The 20,609-nt window shown below is 37.8% G+C and overlaps 1 protein-coding gene across 6 annotated transcripts in view; it reads left to right on the forward strand.

Moving 5' to 3' along the window:
• CNTN1 (contactin 1) overlaps positions 1-20,609 on the forward strand; it is a 265,155-nt gene that overhangs the window by 173,098 nt on the left and 71,448 nt on the right. For all 6 annotated transcript variants that reach the window (XM_075744721.1, XM_075744711.1, XM_075744701.1 and 3 more), the window contains 2 exons: positions 12,274-12,403; positions 16,195-16,367. In XM_075744721.1, coding sequence (XP_075600836.1) covers positions 12,274-12,403; positions 16,195-16,367 — 303 coding nt within the window. The remainder of the gene's footprint in view (positions 1-12,273; positions 12,404-16,194; positions 16,368-20,609) is intronic.

The raw sequence follows: 20,609 nt of genomic DNA on the forward strand, positions 1-20,609 counted from the left end.
ACATTTGGCTATGAGAGGAGTCAATAGCAAAAAAATGTTATTCTGTTCCTCTAATATTTTATTTCTAATCAAACTCTTCTACTTTTTACCTTGGGATTTCAAAAGACAGCTTGTCAGGCTAGTGACTATTTTGGTTTGTGCAAAACGAGCTGATAGTCCATTTTTGATGAAAAATGTCAAAAGCTCTTCCGCTGTTTAAGGGAACCTAATGCCTTATTTTCAAAGATCTCTAGAACCCCAGACTTCAGTGAAAGCTAGTAAAGGCAGAAAGCCAGTACAACACAGGGCTTCTCAGTGCAGGGCAATTATTTCCATGTGTACGTGAGGGTGCGATTAGACAGCATGCTGAATTTCTGAGTACGTTAATGGTATTTCATGTGCACTTGGAAGGCTTGCGTGGGGAGATTGTGCAGAGTAGCTACGGCACTTTGTCTTCATTCCTGATTTGCCGAACGCTGGCTTTCCCATGAAATCAACATGATAGGCAGGCTCTTAAGTCATTTCTGAAGTAACACTGATGTTTTTAAGGAAGGATCACCTAAATTATTTAAGTATCTGATCAGCAAATGTGAGTATGTTTAAAAGTACTATACTTGGTATTGGCTGGCATTCCTCTTGGCAGCCTGAGAAGATGAGCAAACTCTACCCTGTCATTCTTAGGCGTAAGTGGAGAAACCTGCTCTGCCAAGGGTTGGAGCTTTTCATACTTGAAACTTGCTGTAAAGAGGAATCTACATAATTAACTACTTTGCTTTTCAAGGACTTCGCTGACACAAGTGAGATAGGAGTCATTCTGCTCTTTTCAGTCCAGCAAAGGAGAGGCAGCCTTCCCAAAGACAATCTTACCCTTTCGTATAATATGAAGTGGGACTGCTCGAGTGGTTACTTTTTCTGCTTGAGCGCTGACTGGTTCTTGGTAACTGATGTCTCTTTAGTGTCTTGCTGGCTTACACTGCTGCCTCTTCTCCATCAGCATGATGGAATCTTCTTTCTAGACCATGAAATGCTACCTCATGAGTTTTATGGACATGAACATGAACAGCACATAAGCTTCCTATGAATGCAAAGTGCAATTTTCCCACTTGATTATCAGAGAAGTAAAAAAAAAAATCCAACGCCTAAACCTTAAATTATATATAGCTTGGATTTTCTCCAGAACAGTAGGTTCAAAAATAGATTTTATTAACTGAGGGCCAGAATCTACATAATTTAAAGCTTTTTAGCACACCATATGGCATTATTCACAATTGCTAAAGAGAGATAGGCATTTTCTTCTAAAATACAAAGTGGATGAATATATTTTACACCTATTTACCTTGTCTGTCATATCCCTGCTTGGATCTTAGCAGACCATTTCATGCTATTGCAGAGTGTCTGACATTTGTAAATAAATAATTATAATAATTTCTGCGACAAATTGAGAACAGTATGAGATCTACTTCTAAATATGAAATGGTTTCTAGGCTTGCAGTGCTGATATGGAACCCAACAACTTAGTGATAGTTAAGATAATTAATGAGTCCGTGGCTCTTCTGTTCAGCATCCCTCGACATTCAAGGTTATCTAGCCATGTGCTGTGTCAGCAGATCTTTGTCCCTCTCTCCTGTGAGAATATGTAACAGTATACAACACTGTCGGGTAGATCAATACTCATGACTGATACCAAATGACTGGAGCAGCCATCTTTAGCAATGCTAAATGCCAGGGAAATAGAGAGGAAACAAGAACAGAAAGAGGGTGAGAAGGCTCATTACAAAAATAAAGATGCTAATTAAAATAATTTTATATCAGTGTGCAGTGGGAGTGATGGGATCCTAAGGTTTTCCACCTGTTTTAGCTTCTTTCTGACATTGACCTTTGGAAAACTTTTCACTTCTTTTTTTTGATTTGCTATTGATATTCATGTCACAATTTGCGGTGTTTTTAGAATCCAGTTGATTCTTTTCCAGCAGAGGACTTGAACATGTGCTTAACATCGTATTCATAAGTAAGCTTGTTGATTTGGCGCAACTTATGTGCTTAAATTTTGTGATTGATTGAGTTCCTGAAAGAATATGCGAGGCGTTTAATGAACTTAAATAAGTACTTTCAATGCTGTCTCATTATTATTTGCTTTAAGCAAACAGTATTATCATATTACCATTCCTAAAGATGAAGGTAAATATCTTATTATTTCCAGCAGAAACTCTTGTAGCCATCTCTTAGTAAAGCTGTAACCATCTTTCATTGAAAATATATTTTAATTACAGTGGAATTATTAGGCATTTATCCGTCAAAAAAACTACTGCTAGCCTTCTTACAATTATCTTCAAAATGAATTGTTTATGCACAGACATTCTGAAAAGAAAATTCATACTGTTTTGCCTTTTCTTTTGTAAAGCAAAATAGTAATTTGTTTGTTAAAGTATGCAATGTGTAGGTCTTGAAGCACATTCAAATCTTTCTCCCTTTATTTTTCAGCACTCTCTTCTAGTATATGGAGGTTTGGTTGTCTGGTCTTGGAGCTTGGGATTATTTTGCTATGAAACTGAATCATGTACAGAAGTGTTTGCAGGATTAGGGCCTTAGGATACATCCACTGTAGTTTCTGAACATATGGATTTGTAGGTATATATAGCCCCATATGTTTTACTGCCAGCCCTTCACTGTATTTCAGTAGTATCCATAATCATTTCCTCTGTTAGTTTCTTTTGCATATGGTAACTTACACATTAATGTTTTTCTGTTTGACATGTGCAAGTTGTTCCTGCTGAGTAAAGCACCTTCTAAATGGTGCTGGATCTGGGAGCCCTTCCAGAAGCCTGAGTGCCCTAAGTACTGGTGAAGGGAACGCTTGCTCCATTTTGTTTAATTGGTTTTCCTCATTAAGATTCAATTACCTCTCTATTTTTTGTTTTAATTTAAGGATTTAGTAAGATTAAGGACTTTTTAGAACAAATAAGGCAAATATACAAATGGATATCCATTAAAAATCTCTTGCAATGATTCACAGTATGTGAATCATTTGAGTGAAGTGACTCGATCTTACATTTGACTTCCCATTAAAACTGCTTTCCCAATGAATTGCCACATAACTGTATGTCCACCATTTCTGATAAATCATTTGAAATATATAACTTTTTAAAAAAGTGATAAAACATTAATAACTTTGTAAATAAGGAAGAAGTTAAAAGATTATTTTTACTCTTAAGTGAAGAATATTCCACAGTTCCTACATGAAATATAGATTTTAACTACCCTATAAGCCAACATGAAAAGTTATATCTTGTAAAGAATGTAGAAAATGAATAGGTGCTTGAAATCAGTATATCAAATTAGAAAGTGAGAGTAAATGTTAATTTATAACATTTTTGCTTATTCTCATATTAGCCATATGAAGACAGAATGATAACGCAAGTGTCCTAACATGGTTTAGTGACCTGTCTTTGAGAGACATCCTGATAAAAGACTAACAGTAAAATTACAGTATGCTATTCCCTTTGGGAATTTTCTCTTTTCTACTTTTCTGTATTACATAGAGAATTGATTATGCAAAATGTGAGAATGAGTATATTGAAAAGACAGGTAGCAGTCTGTAGAAATAATTTTATTAAATAAATTGCACGAATGATCTATTTCAGATTCCCTACAAAATAACATCTCAGATCAGGTATAAAGTAACTCCCTGTATGCTTGTGGCAACTGACTATGAGCAGAAGGAAATAGATATATTTGAATTAGGGTGGTGGTTAAATGTTAACTGTGAAGTAATGTGTAATTATTAGTAACTGTATCTACCACTAAACATAGTGGTCTTTTTTTCCCTTTTCCAAATTTTCTGCCATGTGATACAGAAGTCCTGATTAAGATCATCAGCTCTTTCCTTCTTCGTGTGTGTTCCCTGCCTTTATGATACATATCAGCCTTATGATTCCCAGTGCTGAAAGCAGGAACGCAAGCCAGAGGAAATGTACTGCGCTGGGTTTGCTGTGCTGCAACTCGCTCCTTTAACCTGACCTCCTGGAAAACAGTGCAGCCAATTCTCACCTCCTCAGTGCCAATTCAGAAAAATTCTGAACTCTCTGAAGCTATCCGAGTGTAGAACTGGTAGAAAGAAGAGAAAGTCATGACTGAACCTAGAGTCATTAAAATTGGTGGTGGTGGTGGTGATGAGTCTGGCTGTTAAACAAAGTACTACAGCATGAGTAAGATGCCTTAATTCAGCCACGATGTGCCATCTGCCTGGAGTTACCATTTTCTCAGCTCTATTATAAAATAGAAAATTGCTGAACTCATGAGCTGTCTTCAGCTTCACACATACTTATTTGTCATATCTAATGTTGTATTTAATCTGAGAACTAAATTCTGCTTCATACCTGAATTTAGGAAAGCTGTCTGGACTTTAAAGTCCCATGAAGGCAGATACCCAAAGAGACAGTAGGTTAATCCCCAGGAGCTTCATAGATTAAACCTACACTTTAAGATTTATTATTTGTAGATCCAAATGCGGTATCTGTGCTGGCAATAAATGATATATAGAGGTATTGCATGAAAAAAGTGTTTGGAAAGTTTGGAAAAGGAACTGGTGAGTTATCTGGTATATATGTTCCTATATAGATAGATAGATAGATAAAATCACTATTTCAGTACATTTCTGTATAAGGTTCATGGGAAAAAACAGTATATTTCTATGACATCCACTAGAGGATGTTCAGTTTTGGCTAGGAAGGAACAGGTACGCTGTTATCATTGGATATGTGAGGGTGTAAGGACAAGAGTATGTCTTCGTGCTTGACCTTCTCCATGTTTTTTGGGTGTCTGAGCTCTGCAGAACAAGTAAGAAGCAGAATGTGCAGTTGCACTTCCGATGCTGCACTGGAGTGGAATAATAATTTCTTTAGGGCAAAGACTGTTTTAATAGTACTGCCTGACCACGTGCTCCCTGACCTTCCACAGATGTTCCTAGTTGCTGCGGCAAAACAAGTAAAACCAACTGTATAATAATAGGTCCCTCATCAGTTATGGGAGTGGGCGATACCATCATTGTACCCTCCCTCCTGAATCTTAACACTTGAAGAAATGGGAGATAAATTGCCATTAGCGTTCCTGTTGTCACTGTAGTGGTGGCACCACAGCTGCCTCAGAAGGTTCAGCTCCAGGAGGAGGTTTGGTTTCTGGGTTCAGTGCCAGGAGTAGGTTTGGCCAGTGGGCTCAGCTGAGAGACTCCAGGTCATGTTGCACAGCTACAGTCAGGTAAATCCAGACTCTCTTATGGCAATATTCATTGCACTTTATTTTAACCATCTAAGGGTTAGGTATGTGATATAGTCTTCAGCTTTCTCTGTAGTTGATGAAGAGAGAATAGGATATCCAAATTACCTTCTGGAAATGCTTGTCTGACCCCTCTGAAGAAAGCCCTTGGGCAAAATCCCTGACTTTTAAAATTATGTGAGATAAATCTCACACTTAATGTCAAGAGTCTCGCTTCGAGTTTACAGTACGTGAGAGATTAGACTTAGTAGAAAGAAAGAAGAAAGATGGAATTACTAATCTTGCTATGACTTCATTTATTCAACTTTATCCCCTCCGTGTCATCTCATTAAGGTTTGAGATACTGGAGTGCTGCAAGCCCAGGTTATCTATAAGAAAAGCCTTTTAAAAGCATTTTATATTCCATGATTTGCCATACATACTATAAAACAACTCCTAAAAATATATGCAATATGTGCAATCTGCAGCTAAGAATAAGACAAATGTAAACAATTAGATTTTATTTAATTTTTCAAAATGGAAAAAAATAAGCCCAAGAACTGCTGTTTTCTCCTATGAACTAAAAAAAATCACAAAGTCTTTAATAAACTACATATTTTAAATGACCCTTTCTGGTTGTGCTCACACACACAGAAGTCCCCATAATTACAAGCAGCTTTACTTCATGACATTATCCTTAATCTATGAGTAAAATTGATTTTCAAAATAAATTAGATGCATGAAAGGACTGAATTAACTGATAATAAAATAAATTGACTTGTCTGAAAATGATTTGGATGATTGGTGTGGAAACAAGCAAGCTAACCCTGCTTTCTCTCGACAGAGGAATTATTTGGTCAGCACTCTAACCCACTGAAATTGATGGTTTGAGTTCAAGATTTTATATTGTCTGTGGTAGTAACAGGTTAACATAGTTGCTTAATACTATGTAAAATGTAAATATTATATTTATGTTTAAAGACTTTCGTTGCACACAAAGAGCAAGATGAGAGGTTGTGTGCAATAAGTCTCGGTACAATTTTTTCATTATTTTTTACTAACAAGAGGAAAGATCCAAGAAGCAGGTAAAATACCACAGAATGAAAATAATATGAGAACTTTTAGTAAAATTAGAAAGTTCAACAAAGAGGTCCAAAAGTTGAAGATCTTTAGATATTACAATTGAGATGTTAAAAAGAAAAATCTAATTGTAAGCATTGTCAGACATTGGAAAAGATCTGCTAAAATAAATGATGAAGTCTTACTTAGAATCGTAGAATGGTTTGGGTTGGAAGGGACCTTTAAAGGTCACCTAGTCCAACCCCCCCTGCAATGCAGGGACATCTTCAACTAGACCAGGTTGCTCAGAGCTCCGTCCATCCTGACCTTGAATATTTCCAGGGATGGGGCATCTGCTGCCTCTCTGGGCAACCTGTTCCAGTGTTTCACCAGCTCCATTGTAAAAAATTTCTTTCTTATGTCTAGTCTGCATCTGCCCTCCTTTAGTTTAAAACCATTACCCCTTGTCCTGTTGCTACAGGTGCTACTAAAAAGTCTGTCCCCATCTTTCTTATAAGCCCCCTTTATATATATTGAAAAGCTGCTGTAAGGTCTCCCTGGAGCCTTCTCTTCTCCAGGCTGAACAACCCCAACTCTCTCAGCCTGTCCTCACAGGAGAGGTGCTCCAGCCCTCTGGTCAGCTTTGTGGCCCTCCTCTGGACTCACTCCAACAGCTCCATGTCCTTCTGGTACTGGGGCCCCCAGAGCTGGACGCAGTACTCCAGGTGGGGTCTCACCAGAACGGAGTAGAGGGACAACTCTTATTGGAGGATTTTTAGAATCAGTCAAAAAGATACCTTTTGAGATTATTTGGTATGGTAGATCTGGTAGGATCTACCAAGATCAGGTAGAGAGAAATATCAGGTAATCAGTCACCCTTTTTTAGTGATTTTTATGATAAAAAAAAAAATAATAGCAAGTCATTTTCTGTATTTAAAAGGATTCAAATTCATGTATTCAGGAAAATCAAAAGTGAAAAAATGTAAGATGTGTTGCCCTGAATATTAGGAGTACATACAGTTTCAGGCAGACTGGGACCCAGAGATGAAAAGTCTAGATAATTAGAAATTTGACAAAAGCATGTTGTCACAATGGGGATAATGGCAAACCAAGAAAACACAGCTGATAAGGATTTTTCTGAACAACTAATACAATCATTCAGATATTAAAAAACAGAGTAGGGTTTTTCAAACATTGTTTAACAGAACTGGGTGGGAAAGAAGTTGGGAAGAGAGAAGAATCTGAGCTCTGTGTGTGTATGTTTGTGTGCAGCTGAGCGCTGCTCACCCTTTCCTAGATGGTGAGAATTTCCTTCACTTTTCCCCAGACCCTGTCCACATTCCTGCCAAAAAGTCATATATGATGATGTCTACACTGGACAGTATTTTCTTGGCATCTCAGTTATGCCACATGAAGTTTCCTTTTTCTCTGTTTTAGTTCCTCTCGCTCCCTTCCCAGTCATATCCCAAGCAGTTTTCCGGTTATGCCATCTCCTGTCCCTGGATATATCTATTTCTTTTCGTCATGATAATGTCCAGACAGCCCAAGATCACTTTGCCATTCCCACAAAGGAGCCTAACACCTGCATCCTCCCTTTTTCAGGGTGCCCCAGGCTTCATCCCTGGGATGCTCTTACCATGTATCTTCTCCACATCTCAGGCTCCCGATCCTCGAATCCCAAAGTGACCAAGTGACCATACTGTCTCCATCCATACTCAACCTTTTTCCTATCTGCAGCAGGCGCATATAAAAGACAGTTAAAGAAACCCTTTAGCATCATGAAATGTGTTTCCCTAAATGTCTTTTTGAATGAAGACCTGTAAGCTAAGGTGGAAAGTTACTTGGTTAATTAGGGTATGTTTATTGTACAGTAGCTGCATTTGTCTTTGATTTGTCTCCCTTCTTCCTACCAATGTTACAGTGATTTACATCTAGGGCAGCTTTGTTAAAATCAGTCATCTTTCAAAAATCAAGTCAGAATTTATCTTCTCTGTTGTTAAATTTATGCCAAATTTACCTGACATGAGTAAATTAGTGTCAGTATAATTACAGCAATACATAGAATTAATGCAGTTATAAAGAATTATATTATGAAAATAAATACTGAACTAATGAAATATGCTAACAATAACAGACAGTGATTAGGCTTTTGGAAATAAGACACAAGAAGTGGAACTATATGGTGGATGTATTGAAAAGTTTTGCATTACCTTTACATTTATAGGTAAGCATAATTTCCTTATCAAATTGGAGATGGGCGTGAGAGGGAGAACCAGGAGCAGGGCGCATAGAGGCTGCAAGACCATTTGGGTGGGCAAACGGTTAGGGCACAGAAAGATGTCAGGTGAAGGAAGATCCCTGCAGGCGTGAGACAAGAATGATCAGCTACTGATTTGTTTTTAATTTTTCTTTTTATGACTTAAGTAGTACAATAGGAGTGTATATGGGCTGGAAAACCTCTTTGTCTCTACGTTCTTACAGTAGTGTTTACCATGCAAAATTAAGTTATTTGGAAGCTAGTTAATTTGTTAATTTTTAAAAAATAGATTTATATGGAAAAGTTGGACATTTCCTGAATTAAATATATACAGAGTTAGGATGCACTGAATAAGCCTTTTTATTGTGCCTTTCTTTTCCCTCTTCTGATGACATTTCTTGAGATAACTTGAACATGACTGCCTCAGGTGGTTTCTGATTGTTACTTTCAGACATCCTTTTGGTATCTTTTTTCTGAATGTGTTGGATATTTTATATTATGATCTCTGACATGCTTGTGCAGGGACATAAAGGTGTACTAATATAATTCTGTAGCTCATCTGCAAGTAGTGGTAAGGCTTTCAGGTCTATCTATCTTAGGCAGTGGTTCTTTCAGATGGTTCAGTTAATAAGACAACTTTTTTCCACTCAAAGGGTGGAAGCCTATACCCCTGCTCCTATTCCACCCTTTGCACTGCCACAGGTCTTCATCAGTGGACAAACTCATCTCACTAAACTGGCAGAAATCTAACCCAGAAAGCTGGAAGTGAATAGATTTCCACTCTTTTTAACTTCAGCTACCTAAGAAGTCAGACAAGCATGAGAGGTGTTGCAGAAATGCCTAGAGGGAGAATGACACTGCCCAGCTGGAGAGTATTGGTTGGAGAAGGGGTGACAGGGCCACCTTCCAGCAACATTGCTTCTTATACAGGTTCCATGATCTCATCAGCTGTGTGGTTTTTCCTGACCTTTTCAAAGACTTCCTAATACATTTTAACACTGTTGAAAAGTCAGAGTCTTTTTTGCAGAATTCACTGAATGCTTCAAATAATCAGAATTAGATGGTAGCTTTTGATCCAATTAAAAATATAAATCACCAGAAATGTACCTAGAAAACAGGGCAGTAAGGGCGTTTGAGAGGTCACGAAGTCCATCGTCATGTCTAAAGCGGGACCAGGACAGATGAAATGTGCTTTTCTTCTCATCCACAGTTTATCTCACATCCATTTCCTTCTTCCTTTCCCTACATTTAGTTCTCTCCTTTTTTTTGTAGGTACCACTTCAATAAACTGTTCTTCTTCCTTGTACTCCTAGTCTGCCCTTCCTCTCTCTCCAAACTTGGTCACACAGGCATGGTGCTTCACTTAAAGTGTGAACATTTCTTGCTGATCTTTTCACAAACCCTTTCTCTTCCCTTTACTCCCCCATGCTCTTTACATACCCCTGGTCCACCCTCAGCTTATGACTGCTAATGAAAGGTTTATTGGTTGCCACACCTGACATGCAGTCTGTGCATCTTTTTCTGCTCAGCCAGACATCTGAACCCAGATTCGTAATAGATTGCAGACGAAGTGCCATTATAAAGCGTATTTGATAGGTGTGAGAAGCAGACGTTCACTCAGGATAATTAATAGTGCTGGCAGCATTAAAAATGCATGCCATGAAATGCCTAAGTGGTCTGTAACATCGTTTGAGTATTAAGGTGGAAAGAGTCAGCTGCATATGATATGGCTATCTGCTGCTAGAGGCCGTGTTTAAGAACTGCACAGAAAGCGCCATCAGGTTTGTGGCTCAGTCATTCCAGGCTCTGAGCAAATGCGTGATTCTTGCCTTTTCAGTCTGAAATGACTTCTTTTGATCTAGCAATATGTAGATTTTTACATAGTGTTGTGCTTTAAATTATCAAAAAAAGCAGACCATTTTTCAAAAGCTCTGCCTTTCCTTCTAGTTGCTCTTCTTTCCTTCTTTGAAAGACTCTTCATTACATGAATTAGTTTTTAAAAATGAAGTTGCCAGACCAGACGTGTCGCAGCATAACAGTGCCTTCTGGACCTGCTCCTGTCCCCAAAGGAAACAGTGATTTTTTTTCCCCAAACTTGAACTGGAAGGGGAACTTACTTTTTATCTGTAATCAGTTTTCTGCTAGTGCTATAATCAAGTGTCTCTCTATGAATATGGAACAATAAAAAAGATATACGTAGAAGGATTGTTTTGTGTATATATGATATTTTAACACTGACATAATTTACATTCTTTAGTTATATAGATAGATCCTTTCTTCTCTATATAAGTTTTATAAAACCTGCCTAATTTAGTCTAAACTGTGTTATAACCAAAGGCAATAATTTTAAGGGGATGAGTACAAAATCATAATGTGATTTAAGGACATTAATCTGTTACATTGCCAGTTTATCTCTCACAGATTTTTTTAAATGTAGCATTACAAGACGTGTAGCGGATTTTTATAGGCAGCACAGATAGTATTGCAAAATGTTAAGATTTTCCCATCATTAACCATTGTTTTGGGAAAATTTTAGGCTAAAAAGATTCAACCATTTCTAAAGATCACATTAGGAAAACTGTGTGTGTTTCCCTTGTATTACAAGAGTCCTGCAGTAATTTTCCAGATCTCTGGCATCTCTAGGATTTGGAGCAAGGCTCTGAACTGGAATGGAAGGAGAACCTGGTAACAGTCATGTACTATTTAGCTTCTCCCATGAGTTTGCTTACAATTGTCCACACTGTTAGTTCAGCCTCAGTAGAGACCTGTGTTGAGCTCTCTTGTCTAAAATTTTTATCTATACAGAGCATGCACCATCTTCTCACAGTGCCATTCTGTACCTAGAATGCACATTTGCTGTTTTCACAGAAGAAAGCAGTTGCATCCTGGATTTCCTGGATTTTCCCATAATGATCCACCTTTGCTCCTAGTCTTGACTTTACACACCCCAAAGAGCAGTCTTGTATGCTTGGAGGAGATAAAGGAGAAGGGATCGCAGCAGGGGTGGGCACAGCCTGTAACCTTCACAACAACATCAGCAAATGGAGGATAAAGATTAAAAAAAAAAGTTTGCTGTCAAACCTGTTTGACATCTATTCACCTTTAAGTGCCTGACTTTACGAACTTAAATTATTTTCGATGTGGGCTTTTGTAAAATTTTGTTTTGTAGGTTAACATATACATATACCTAAGCATGAAAAGGAGGACAGAAATATGGTCTGGAAACAATGTAATTCTCAGCTGTGATCTCCAACATTAGTTTTTCTTTGATGCAATAAAGATTCTTTCCAAACATATAATTGAAACTCATTAGGGTATAAGATAAGAAACACTTAATGCTTGGGTAGTTGTTTTGCATGTAGACCTGTTTGATGAGAATTTGTTGGCCTCTGTGAAATAACTTGGTCTCACTGCTTTCCTAAAGGGCATATCTGCAATTCATTATTATCTCCATCAAACAATTGATGTCAGCAGAGAAGGCAGTTTTACAGGAACGTAGTTTAAATTACTTTTGTTCTCAGAGGGCAGGAATGAAGCAGCAGTCAGTGAATGAAGGCCAGCACTCCTGTTGTCCATGCTACTCTGGTTTTGTTGATGCATATAAAACTTGATTTTGCAGGGCTCACTATTTAGCTTTCAGATTTTGACCTCAGAAGGTGTGATATAAATTCATCTTCGATTTGCCTACTAATTAAAAAAAATTATTCATTTCAAACTCTGTTTTTCAGAGGAAGGAAACAAAGGTTATGGTCCTGTTTTTGAGGAGCAACCCATTGACACCATCTACCCAGAAGAATCTTCAGATGGACAAGTTTCAATGAATTGCAGGGCTCGAGCAATTCCTTTTCCTACTTACAGGTAACTCTCTTGTTTTGATTTTTACTCAGTGAGTGTTTCAGGTTGTGGTATTAAATGACTGACTGTCTTAACAGGATGGTACAAAGTCTTCAAGGCAGGAAAAAGATGAGGAGATTTGCAATTTTTGAGTAAAAATAAACCTTGATTCAGTTCTAGACAGTGTTGAAAGTAGTACATTCCTGTTGTGTTAAATATTTTCATCTTTTGAAAGGAATACTGATCCAGATGCAAAACAAAAAAAAAAGTGACCTTTAAAAAATAATTAAAAGGCTATCTTTCTAGCTTAGGCTACGGATGACTGAGGTTAAAGTCCTTGTTCTTGATGCTGAACAGCCTTTTTATCCTATTTTACTCTGAAACAAGAAGGACTGGCTGTTGAACATGGATATTCTACATCCTGCGTTACTTTTGCATCCACCATATTGTAGAGAGACGCTCTTGAATGTGTCAGCTATGCTACTGAACACATGAAAAAAGTTCTTCTGGGAAAATGTTTCAACTAGTTTTAGCAGCGATTCATACATGACTTCTTTCACAATAATTGTGTTGTTATTAGCAGGGCAATTCTGCTTTGTTGTGAGATTTCAGGGCATCCATATGAGTTTGCCGGCTAGTATCTGCTCATTATGTACTTAAGATGTTCACTAGTAAGACCATGACTAATTTACAACCTAGTCATAGGCAGAAAACTGCTTTCATCATACTAAGGGACAGATGCGATTTCTTGCCAGCAAAAGAGATCCATTTCATTAAATTCTCCTTTGATCCTATGACCTGCCCCTGATACTCACTTAGGTGTGTTCCTAGACTCTGGCTTCTAAAACAGAAAAAGCAGTTGAGTCTGCTGGCCATTCTTTTAAATCTGTTACAATATTGTGGTCGACTATGGTATTCTTCCATCAAAACAGCTTAACTAAGTTTTCATTGCCTTTTTAAAAAATATGCTTACAGGTTGTCTACGTGTATAGAACGACCTGTGACTGAAGGATTTGAGGGGAAACTAGAATACCCATTTTGAATATGATCCCCAGCTCTAGTATCTTTACAAGTTTTTCTACATGGCATTTTGCTGTTGCACTTCTTTGCTCTCCCCGTGCGTGGAAAGGACTGCAAGTGTGGAGAGATCAGATAGACACACTTAGATTCAGTACCCTTCTGATATACTTGCCCATCACTTCCAGTCAGTCCAGAGACTCCCCCACCCTGTCTGCAAGACTATGTTAAACATACCATCTATAGGGTGACAACAGGCTCTACATAAATTTTAGCATTTTTCTTTATCTGTCATAGGCTCTGCAAAATCTGATCTAGTAAAGTCACTCTGGAAAAGTTGCCTTATACCTCCAGAGCTCTTCTGTCTAGGAACAAATCTGACAATTATTGCTGGTAGCTGATGTGATGGTAATTGCAATACAGAGTAAGGCCACTTTTCTTATTTCCTGGTGTCTTTATTTTAGTCTACCTCAATATATAATTTCTTAGGCCTCCAACAGTTCATGACCCAAAATTCTCTTGTTACAGAGGTAGATAAGTCCTTCCTGCCCCTTTTTTCTGACCATTCACCTTCTTAGTCTTCTTTTAGAAGTTCTTTATTTTCACTGTTTGTTACGCATCCATCCACTCTGTATTGGGTGGTCCTTCACCCTTCCTAAAGTTCAAATATTCATTGCAGTTTCTAGGAATCTATTTTTTTCACCTGTGTCATTGCTGGAGCCTCCAACAGTGCTATGAAGGGTGACATGCTATCATGGGCACAAGATTGGAGTCCTTTAGGCCCCAGTCCTGTCTGCAAACAATGGACCTCAAATTACTATGCTGTTTATCCCAAAATTACCTTTTATGCAAATACACACTGGTGATTACCAGTGACCTTTTTCTGTAACGCCCTTACCATCTTTAGAGATTTCGTAGGTCTCTTGGTGGTTCTAGCATTTCTAAGGTTTCTTCAAACACCTTCTCTTTCCATAGGCTCCTTTTGCATATAGCCTCTTGGGTGGTTTCTAATTCACCTGTAGTTATCTTTATGTGTACATTCCCGCAGTTTTACATCTCAGCTGGAAGAAACTCAAACTGACCTTGGAAAAAGAAAAGACAGATAGATAACTATACATTCTACTAATACACCTTCCCAAGATGCTAGGTAGTTTATAGGTGAAAAATTCCCAAATATTTGTTCCCAGCTCTAAAGAGATATAACTTCTTTTAAATTCGGTGTGTCCGATTGGGTGTCATGAGGCATCTTACTCTGCATTTTCATGTATGAGAAACACTCACCAGCTGAACCTGGTGAGAACTACCCACGTGAATGAAGTTACTCACAAACGCAGCTTTTGTAGAATGAAAGAGCTGCCATTTAAGAGGTTTGAGCAAGAAGATCCCATGACTATCTTTTTTAAGGTTAATTTTTTATACTGCAGAGTAATCCTCTTTTACAAATGAATATAAATTGATACTGTACTCAGAGGAAGAAAAAATAAGGGTGTATCATAAAAAAATGATTGTGTTTTCATCTTTAATATAAGAAAACAATTTTTAATTCTTACTCTTCACAGTTTCACATTTTGTGCAATGTTTTTCTGATCTCTTTCATTGCAGCATAAGCTGTTGTCATGACAGTTATTCTTAGGTATTTCTGAACAGGGGATTTATTTGTAATACAGACATGTAATATATCTCACAGAACTGAAGTGATACCTCTAAAATCCTGTAAAAGCTAAATGCTATTTACTGCACCTTGAAAATCCTACCATTTCATTATTTATTTTTATTTTTATTTTTAATTTATTTTCTGTTAATACCACTTCTTTTATTGGTTCTTTCTATTTCAGCTTTAAATGAGTATTCTGTATATTTCAGTACAACGTTTCTCTAAGGAAGGAACACATAGGATATGCGCTCTCATTTTCAAACACTAGTGCCTATCTTCACCTTGCGACAAAAAAACAATTTACACAGCAAGAATGTTACGATCTTTAAATGTGTATAAGTTGCATCTTTCGTATTGGTGCTCAGGAAATGTGTCATTCCTTTCACAGAAGGTTATGGGCTCCCCCTTGTGGGCACAGTACTAGATATAAATACAGCTAAAATTGATGAAAACTGGTTCCCACACTTTGTGTTGTAACTTTGTTGAAATCAGTAGAAGTCAGTAAGGGCCAGCCCTGGTCCACCGAGTTCCTCTCGTAGCCCCTGAAGTGAAAATTACAGCAGCTCAGTGACCCGGCTGTGGGATTTTACAGTAGTTAAGGTGGGAGTGTCCGGTAATTTTTTTAATGTAGTAAGTAGGTCTTAAATCAGGCGTGCCACTGTCTTTGCACTGATTTCACTGGCACGTTAGGCTTTATAAACATTTTCATCCCCTACAGCAAGTTTGCGAAAAGCTTTTAAAAATTTCATTAGTCCCTACTTTAAAAGTGCAGAGGGAATATTTTCTTAGCCAATTTGGCCTTAGATAAATATTTGAGGATGTGTTCATAATCCCAGTGCTTGGTCATTAGCTAGCTCCCTCACAGCTGGCTCAAGTAACCTGTGCTATATGGCCAGCAATCAGGTTTTAACCTACATCACATTTTCACAAGGCTGAAGCAGACTGAGACTGTTCCATTTAAAAGACCTCTGAAGTTTGGCAAACCTGTGGCTGTTGCTGAAGAAAAACTTAAAACATATATAGAAGTATATTATTAACTTCCTGTATAGTTTATCACCACTTACGAGTGATTTTTCAAATCATATTTCTTACTAGGTTTGTTTTTCTGGGCCAAATCTTACGTCTGGCTTTTCTTTTTTAATAGGTGGAAACTCAACAACTGGGATATTGATTTAACAAAGGATCGCTACAGTATGGTGGGAGGCAGACTTGTTATCAATAATCCAGAGAAATCAAGGGATGCTGGAAAATATGTCTGTGTAGTGTCGAATATCTTTGGAACTGTCAGAAGCAGTGAAGCCACTCTGAGTTTTGGATGTAAGCCGATGTTTACGTCAAAACGTAGAAACATTACGGTTAGCTTGAAACACCCAATGTTTTACACTGCAGTGTCTTCTGCTAACATGTGCTATAGCTCTATTACTCAGTAAAAACAGTGTCTTAAGTGCCTTAGTCTGCAGACATCCACACAAAATAAGTTTTGTAAGCATTTTATGTTCTTTAGCATTCAGCTGACATGACAACCTTCTCAGGGAGTTATTGTTAAGTTAGTAATTGAAGAGACTTACGGAGCCAGATCTTGAGATAATAATGTCCAGACTCTTTTTAAATCACAGTAGGACCTGAGGGGCGATAGTCACAGCAGAAAGATGCAAGTGGGGGCATGCGACGATGAGGCGCTGCTGCCGTGCAAACACAACTGGGATGCCTGCAGGGGGAAGGCATGGCACTCGCTAGTAACGCGTGCTCCCTGGCTCCTGGGCTACGATGAAGACCCTGCTGGGGGACATTTCTGTCAGCTTCAGACATTCGTCAACTAGCCTTGTGAATGCATGCATATGCACAGACCTGCACTGTCAACAAATACACGTGTTGTAAAGAGCCGATGCGCTACATGAAGATTAACGTGAAATTTTACTGACTGAAGACAGAGTTTGGGATTTTTATTTTATTTTGCCTCACGATGCTTTTTTTCCCTGGATATATTTTTTTCATCGGAGGACAAAAAAAGGAATCCACTCTTACCTGGTAACCATTCACAAAGGCCCGTGTGCCTTTAATCCTGACTTTAAGTCTTAGTGCCCCTCTTTGTCTTTCAGCAGCCTCCATGAGCGGGATTCACTCCTTACTGTATCAGATCAGAGATGAAGTGAACAGTTCTATTTTCTGCTCGTGATTATAACACTGTGGGACCACATATCTCAAGAAAACTTAAGAGGTTGTAAAGAGCTGATGGATCACATAATAGTTCCAGATCAGTAATAGTCTTAGTGTGTATTTTACCCAGTGTATATTCTAGAATGAAGAGAAGGCCAGGTTGTTATTTCCTTCCATCAAAATTCATTTTACAGTTTATTTATTTATACCTAAAGCAGGCATCAGTGGTGCCAGTCCTGAACAACCAGTAAGATAAAAGCTATGACAATAGCTGTAGCTACTTAAAATTAAACCAATACACATAATCAATGAAAAAAGTAGAATCAAACCAGTCTGAGGCATGTTTTCTGCCTACCAGCTCACAGACTGCATGACCTGAATGTTGGTAGTTAGTGTACTGGACAATTATACTGAACAGAACCCTAGCATGTAGTATTTAACCATTTAAATGAAAGTAAAGTAAAGAGGCAAGGAATAGAAGTGAAAAGATAGCTGGAAACTGATAAATACTTGTTAAAAAATGATACTGTCATTCTTCTTTACACTGTTGTGTTTGTTCCAGTCTCCTTTTTATGATGACCTATAAAAACCATTTCCTTCCACAATCACTGTTTCTAAAAAATTGAATATAGAGTTGCCAAAATTAATATAGAAAATGTCTGATCTTTTGCTTGTGCATAAACTGATTGAAAAATGGCAATAACTATTTAGAAGAGTTCAAAACAATCCTGACCAGCTATACGTGAGACCTTTTATTTTTGCCTTACTATCAAATTTGCTGAAATTACGGAACCAAAGGCACATTCTCTCATAAACTTCATGTCAATCCATCTGAGAACACTATCTTTAGTAGAACTGGATCTTTTTAGATCCAGTGCTTTAAAACCCATTAGAATCTTTTTTTAGCTGTTAGACACGTACTACTGAGGGAAGGAATTTTATCTTGCAAGAATATTTAGTGGCTTTTTGGTGTGTGCTGAGCACAATCAAAAGCTGATATATTTTTCTGTTTGCTGGGAAACAGTGTCAAAATAGTAAAACCACAGCAACTTCATAGCAGAGAGGCTGCAAGAATGACAAGGAAGATAAATTGCCATACTCACTAGATATTAACTGTATGCTTATAGGAGTGTAGTGATTATGCTAATTCTTTCATTCTAGCTAAAAATGAATGTCTTCCAATTAAGAGTTCATGGAATCACGCTTATTATAATTATTGAGTAATATACAAGTAGTGCTTACGCAAAGAAGACATGAAGACCCAATCAGAATACAGAGCATTTCGTAAGTGGGAAGAAGGTATACAATTATATCTCAATAATTGTATGACTTCCCCGCACCTGGCATAAACCATTCTATTTCAGTGCGAACATAGTCTTTTACATTTACAAATTACCTGTCCTGTCCCATGCCTTTACAATTGTGGTGACTGTCCTAGAGTTTCAAAGATTATTCACGAACACTATAAACAAAATGTCTAGACTTAAAATGTAAACTGGAAATAGCTAAAATAACTTAAAAGCAATGATGGGTTTTCTTTTCACCAAACGCTACACTGCCCATATGCAAAGCAGTATAAAATTAAGAACAGATTTGTTCCAATTATTGTAATTTTTTATATTTTTTTTAATTTCTGTAACAGCTTTTAAACATTAATCTGTTCCAGTGAAGGCAGAAATGAATAATAGTGCCAAGTTTAAGCAATGATCAAAAAGCCTGCAACAAGGGAAACAGATGTTTTCAGGAGAGATCAGTCAATATTTTGAAGATAGAAAGCAGTTGTGTGGTTAGGGCCATGCTGACAAATGGAATGGGAATATGTTCAAACTACTGCAGGTATTATGTGAAAAGAGGTATTCCAATCTATGTGAAGAGCTTCTTTGGCTTCAATTACAAAACCTCTCTGGTCAAATAGCTAATTCTAACTAAGTCAGTCTGGTATACTTAATTTCTTTTTTATCAAAGAATAATATTTCAAATTAATTGGGAGCTAGTTGTGGAAAACTGAATGCTTTCCTTGCACTAAAGCACAGGGTAAAATGATATAAAGTAATAATCAGAAGTCCGTAGAATGGCCCATTACAGTGCCTACTATTTAGGCATTGATCCAGTCAAGATCCAGTCAGTCACTGGAAGGATCTGTATTATCTTCTGGTCTGTTTGAGCAGAGTAAACATTAGTTTGGAGAGGTGACTGTCCCTGAACACTGATGTAATACTCCTAGAGTTTTTTTCATGCATTTGACAAAGCATAATGACATTTTCTCCTAGATTCAGGTCTGACAGCTGTGGTTGGCCTTGGAGGAATCCATTACCTGTACCATATTTAGCAAATGTAGCAGCTGTAACAAAGTTAAGGAATTAATTATTTTTAGATAGTGCAAAGTGTCTACTGGATCTATCTAAATATACGTTGCAATCTACAGCAGTGAATAGTCTCTGTTGAATTATAATCTACTTAATCTCTTTTTGTATGTAGCTCTGTCCTGATTTTTTTCTTTTATTGTTTCTGGCTGGCTGCTCTGGAACGGAAGTTTTAGTTAGATCTCAGAGCCAGCCTTGGGAATTTAGTAGAACTGGAGAGCTGCCTGCCATTGAAGAGAGGTGAAGTAATCGGAATGAAGTTAGCTTAGGTGGTTTCTCTGGTGGAATATTGCATTCAGAGGCTGTGCACTTGGCTATTACTCATGGACTGTTTACACCACAGTAGCATTTAAAGCAGGACTCTGGTCAGGATCTCTACAATCTCACTGCGCTTGGTGACATGGAGAAGCTTCACAGGAGGCATTCCCTGTCTCAAGTTTAATTTCAGACTGAATTCACAGAATAAGAGTGAAAAGAAGCAGCGAAGAGCAATTATTGATCTAATTGAAGGTTACTCATGCAACTGTTGTCTTATCACTGCAGATACCACTACCGTTGTCCCACAGTCTGTGGGATGGTACGGAGCTCCATGAAGGACTTGTTTCTTTATCCTTGTGCAACTGTCGCTTTACCCTGCTGCATGGAAGTTGGTTTAAAGAGGGTCAGTTAAGATTTCTCCTAGGACCTGAGCCACTTCTATCCCAAACCTCTGGCACAAAAGATGTGTCTGAGCCAACTGCTTACTAATCTTTGGCTGCTGGAGTTCTCAGGGAGGGCCACTTAAGTTCACAGGAAAGAATTAAACTCACATTTTGGAGAAGCCAACTGAAAGATAAACTAAAATCCTTTTCCTTTCTCTTCCTGGGATTCCTTCTTCAAATGTAGCTCTTCTGGCTACTCTTAGGGATACAATCTGCACCACTTTTTCTGGCATTTGCAATTATGATGACTAACATATTGTAAAAAACACGTTGCACTTGATAACGACAAAGTTAAAATGAGCAAAACTGGCATTATGGGTCCACAGGTATCTATCTGC

Source organism: Balearica regulorum, chromosome 1 (genome assembly GCF_011004875.1).
Source record: "Balearica regulorum gibbericeps isolate bBalReg1 chromosome 1, bBalReg1.pri, whole genome shotgun sequence".
Classification (NCBI taxonomy): domain Eukaryota; kingdom Metazoa; phylum Chordata; class Aves; order Gruiformes; family Gruidae; genus Balearica; species Balearica regulorum.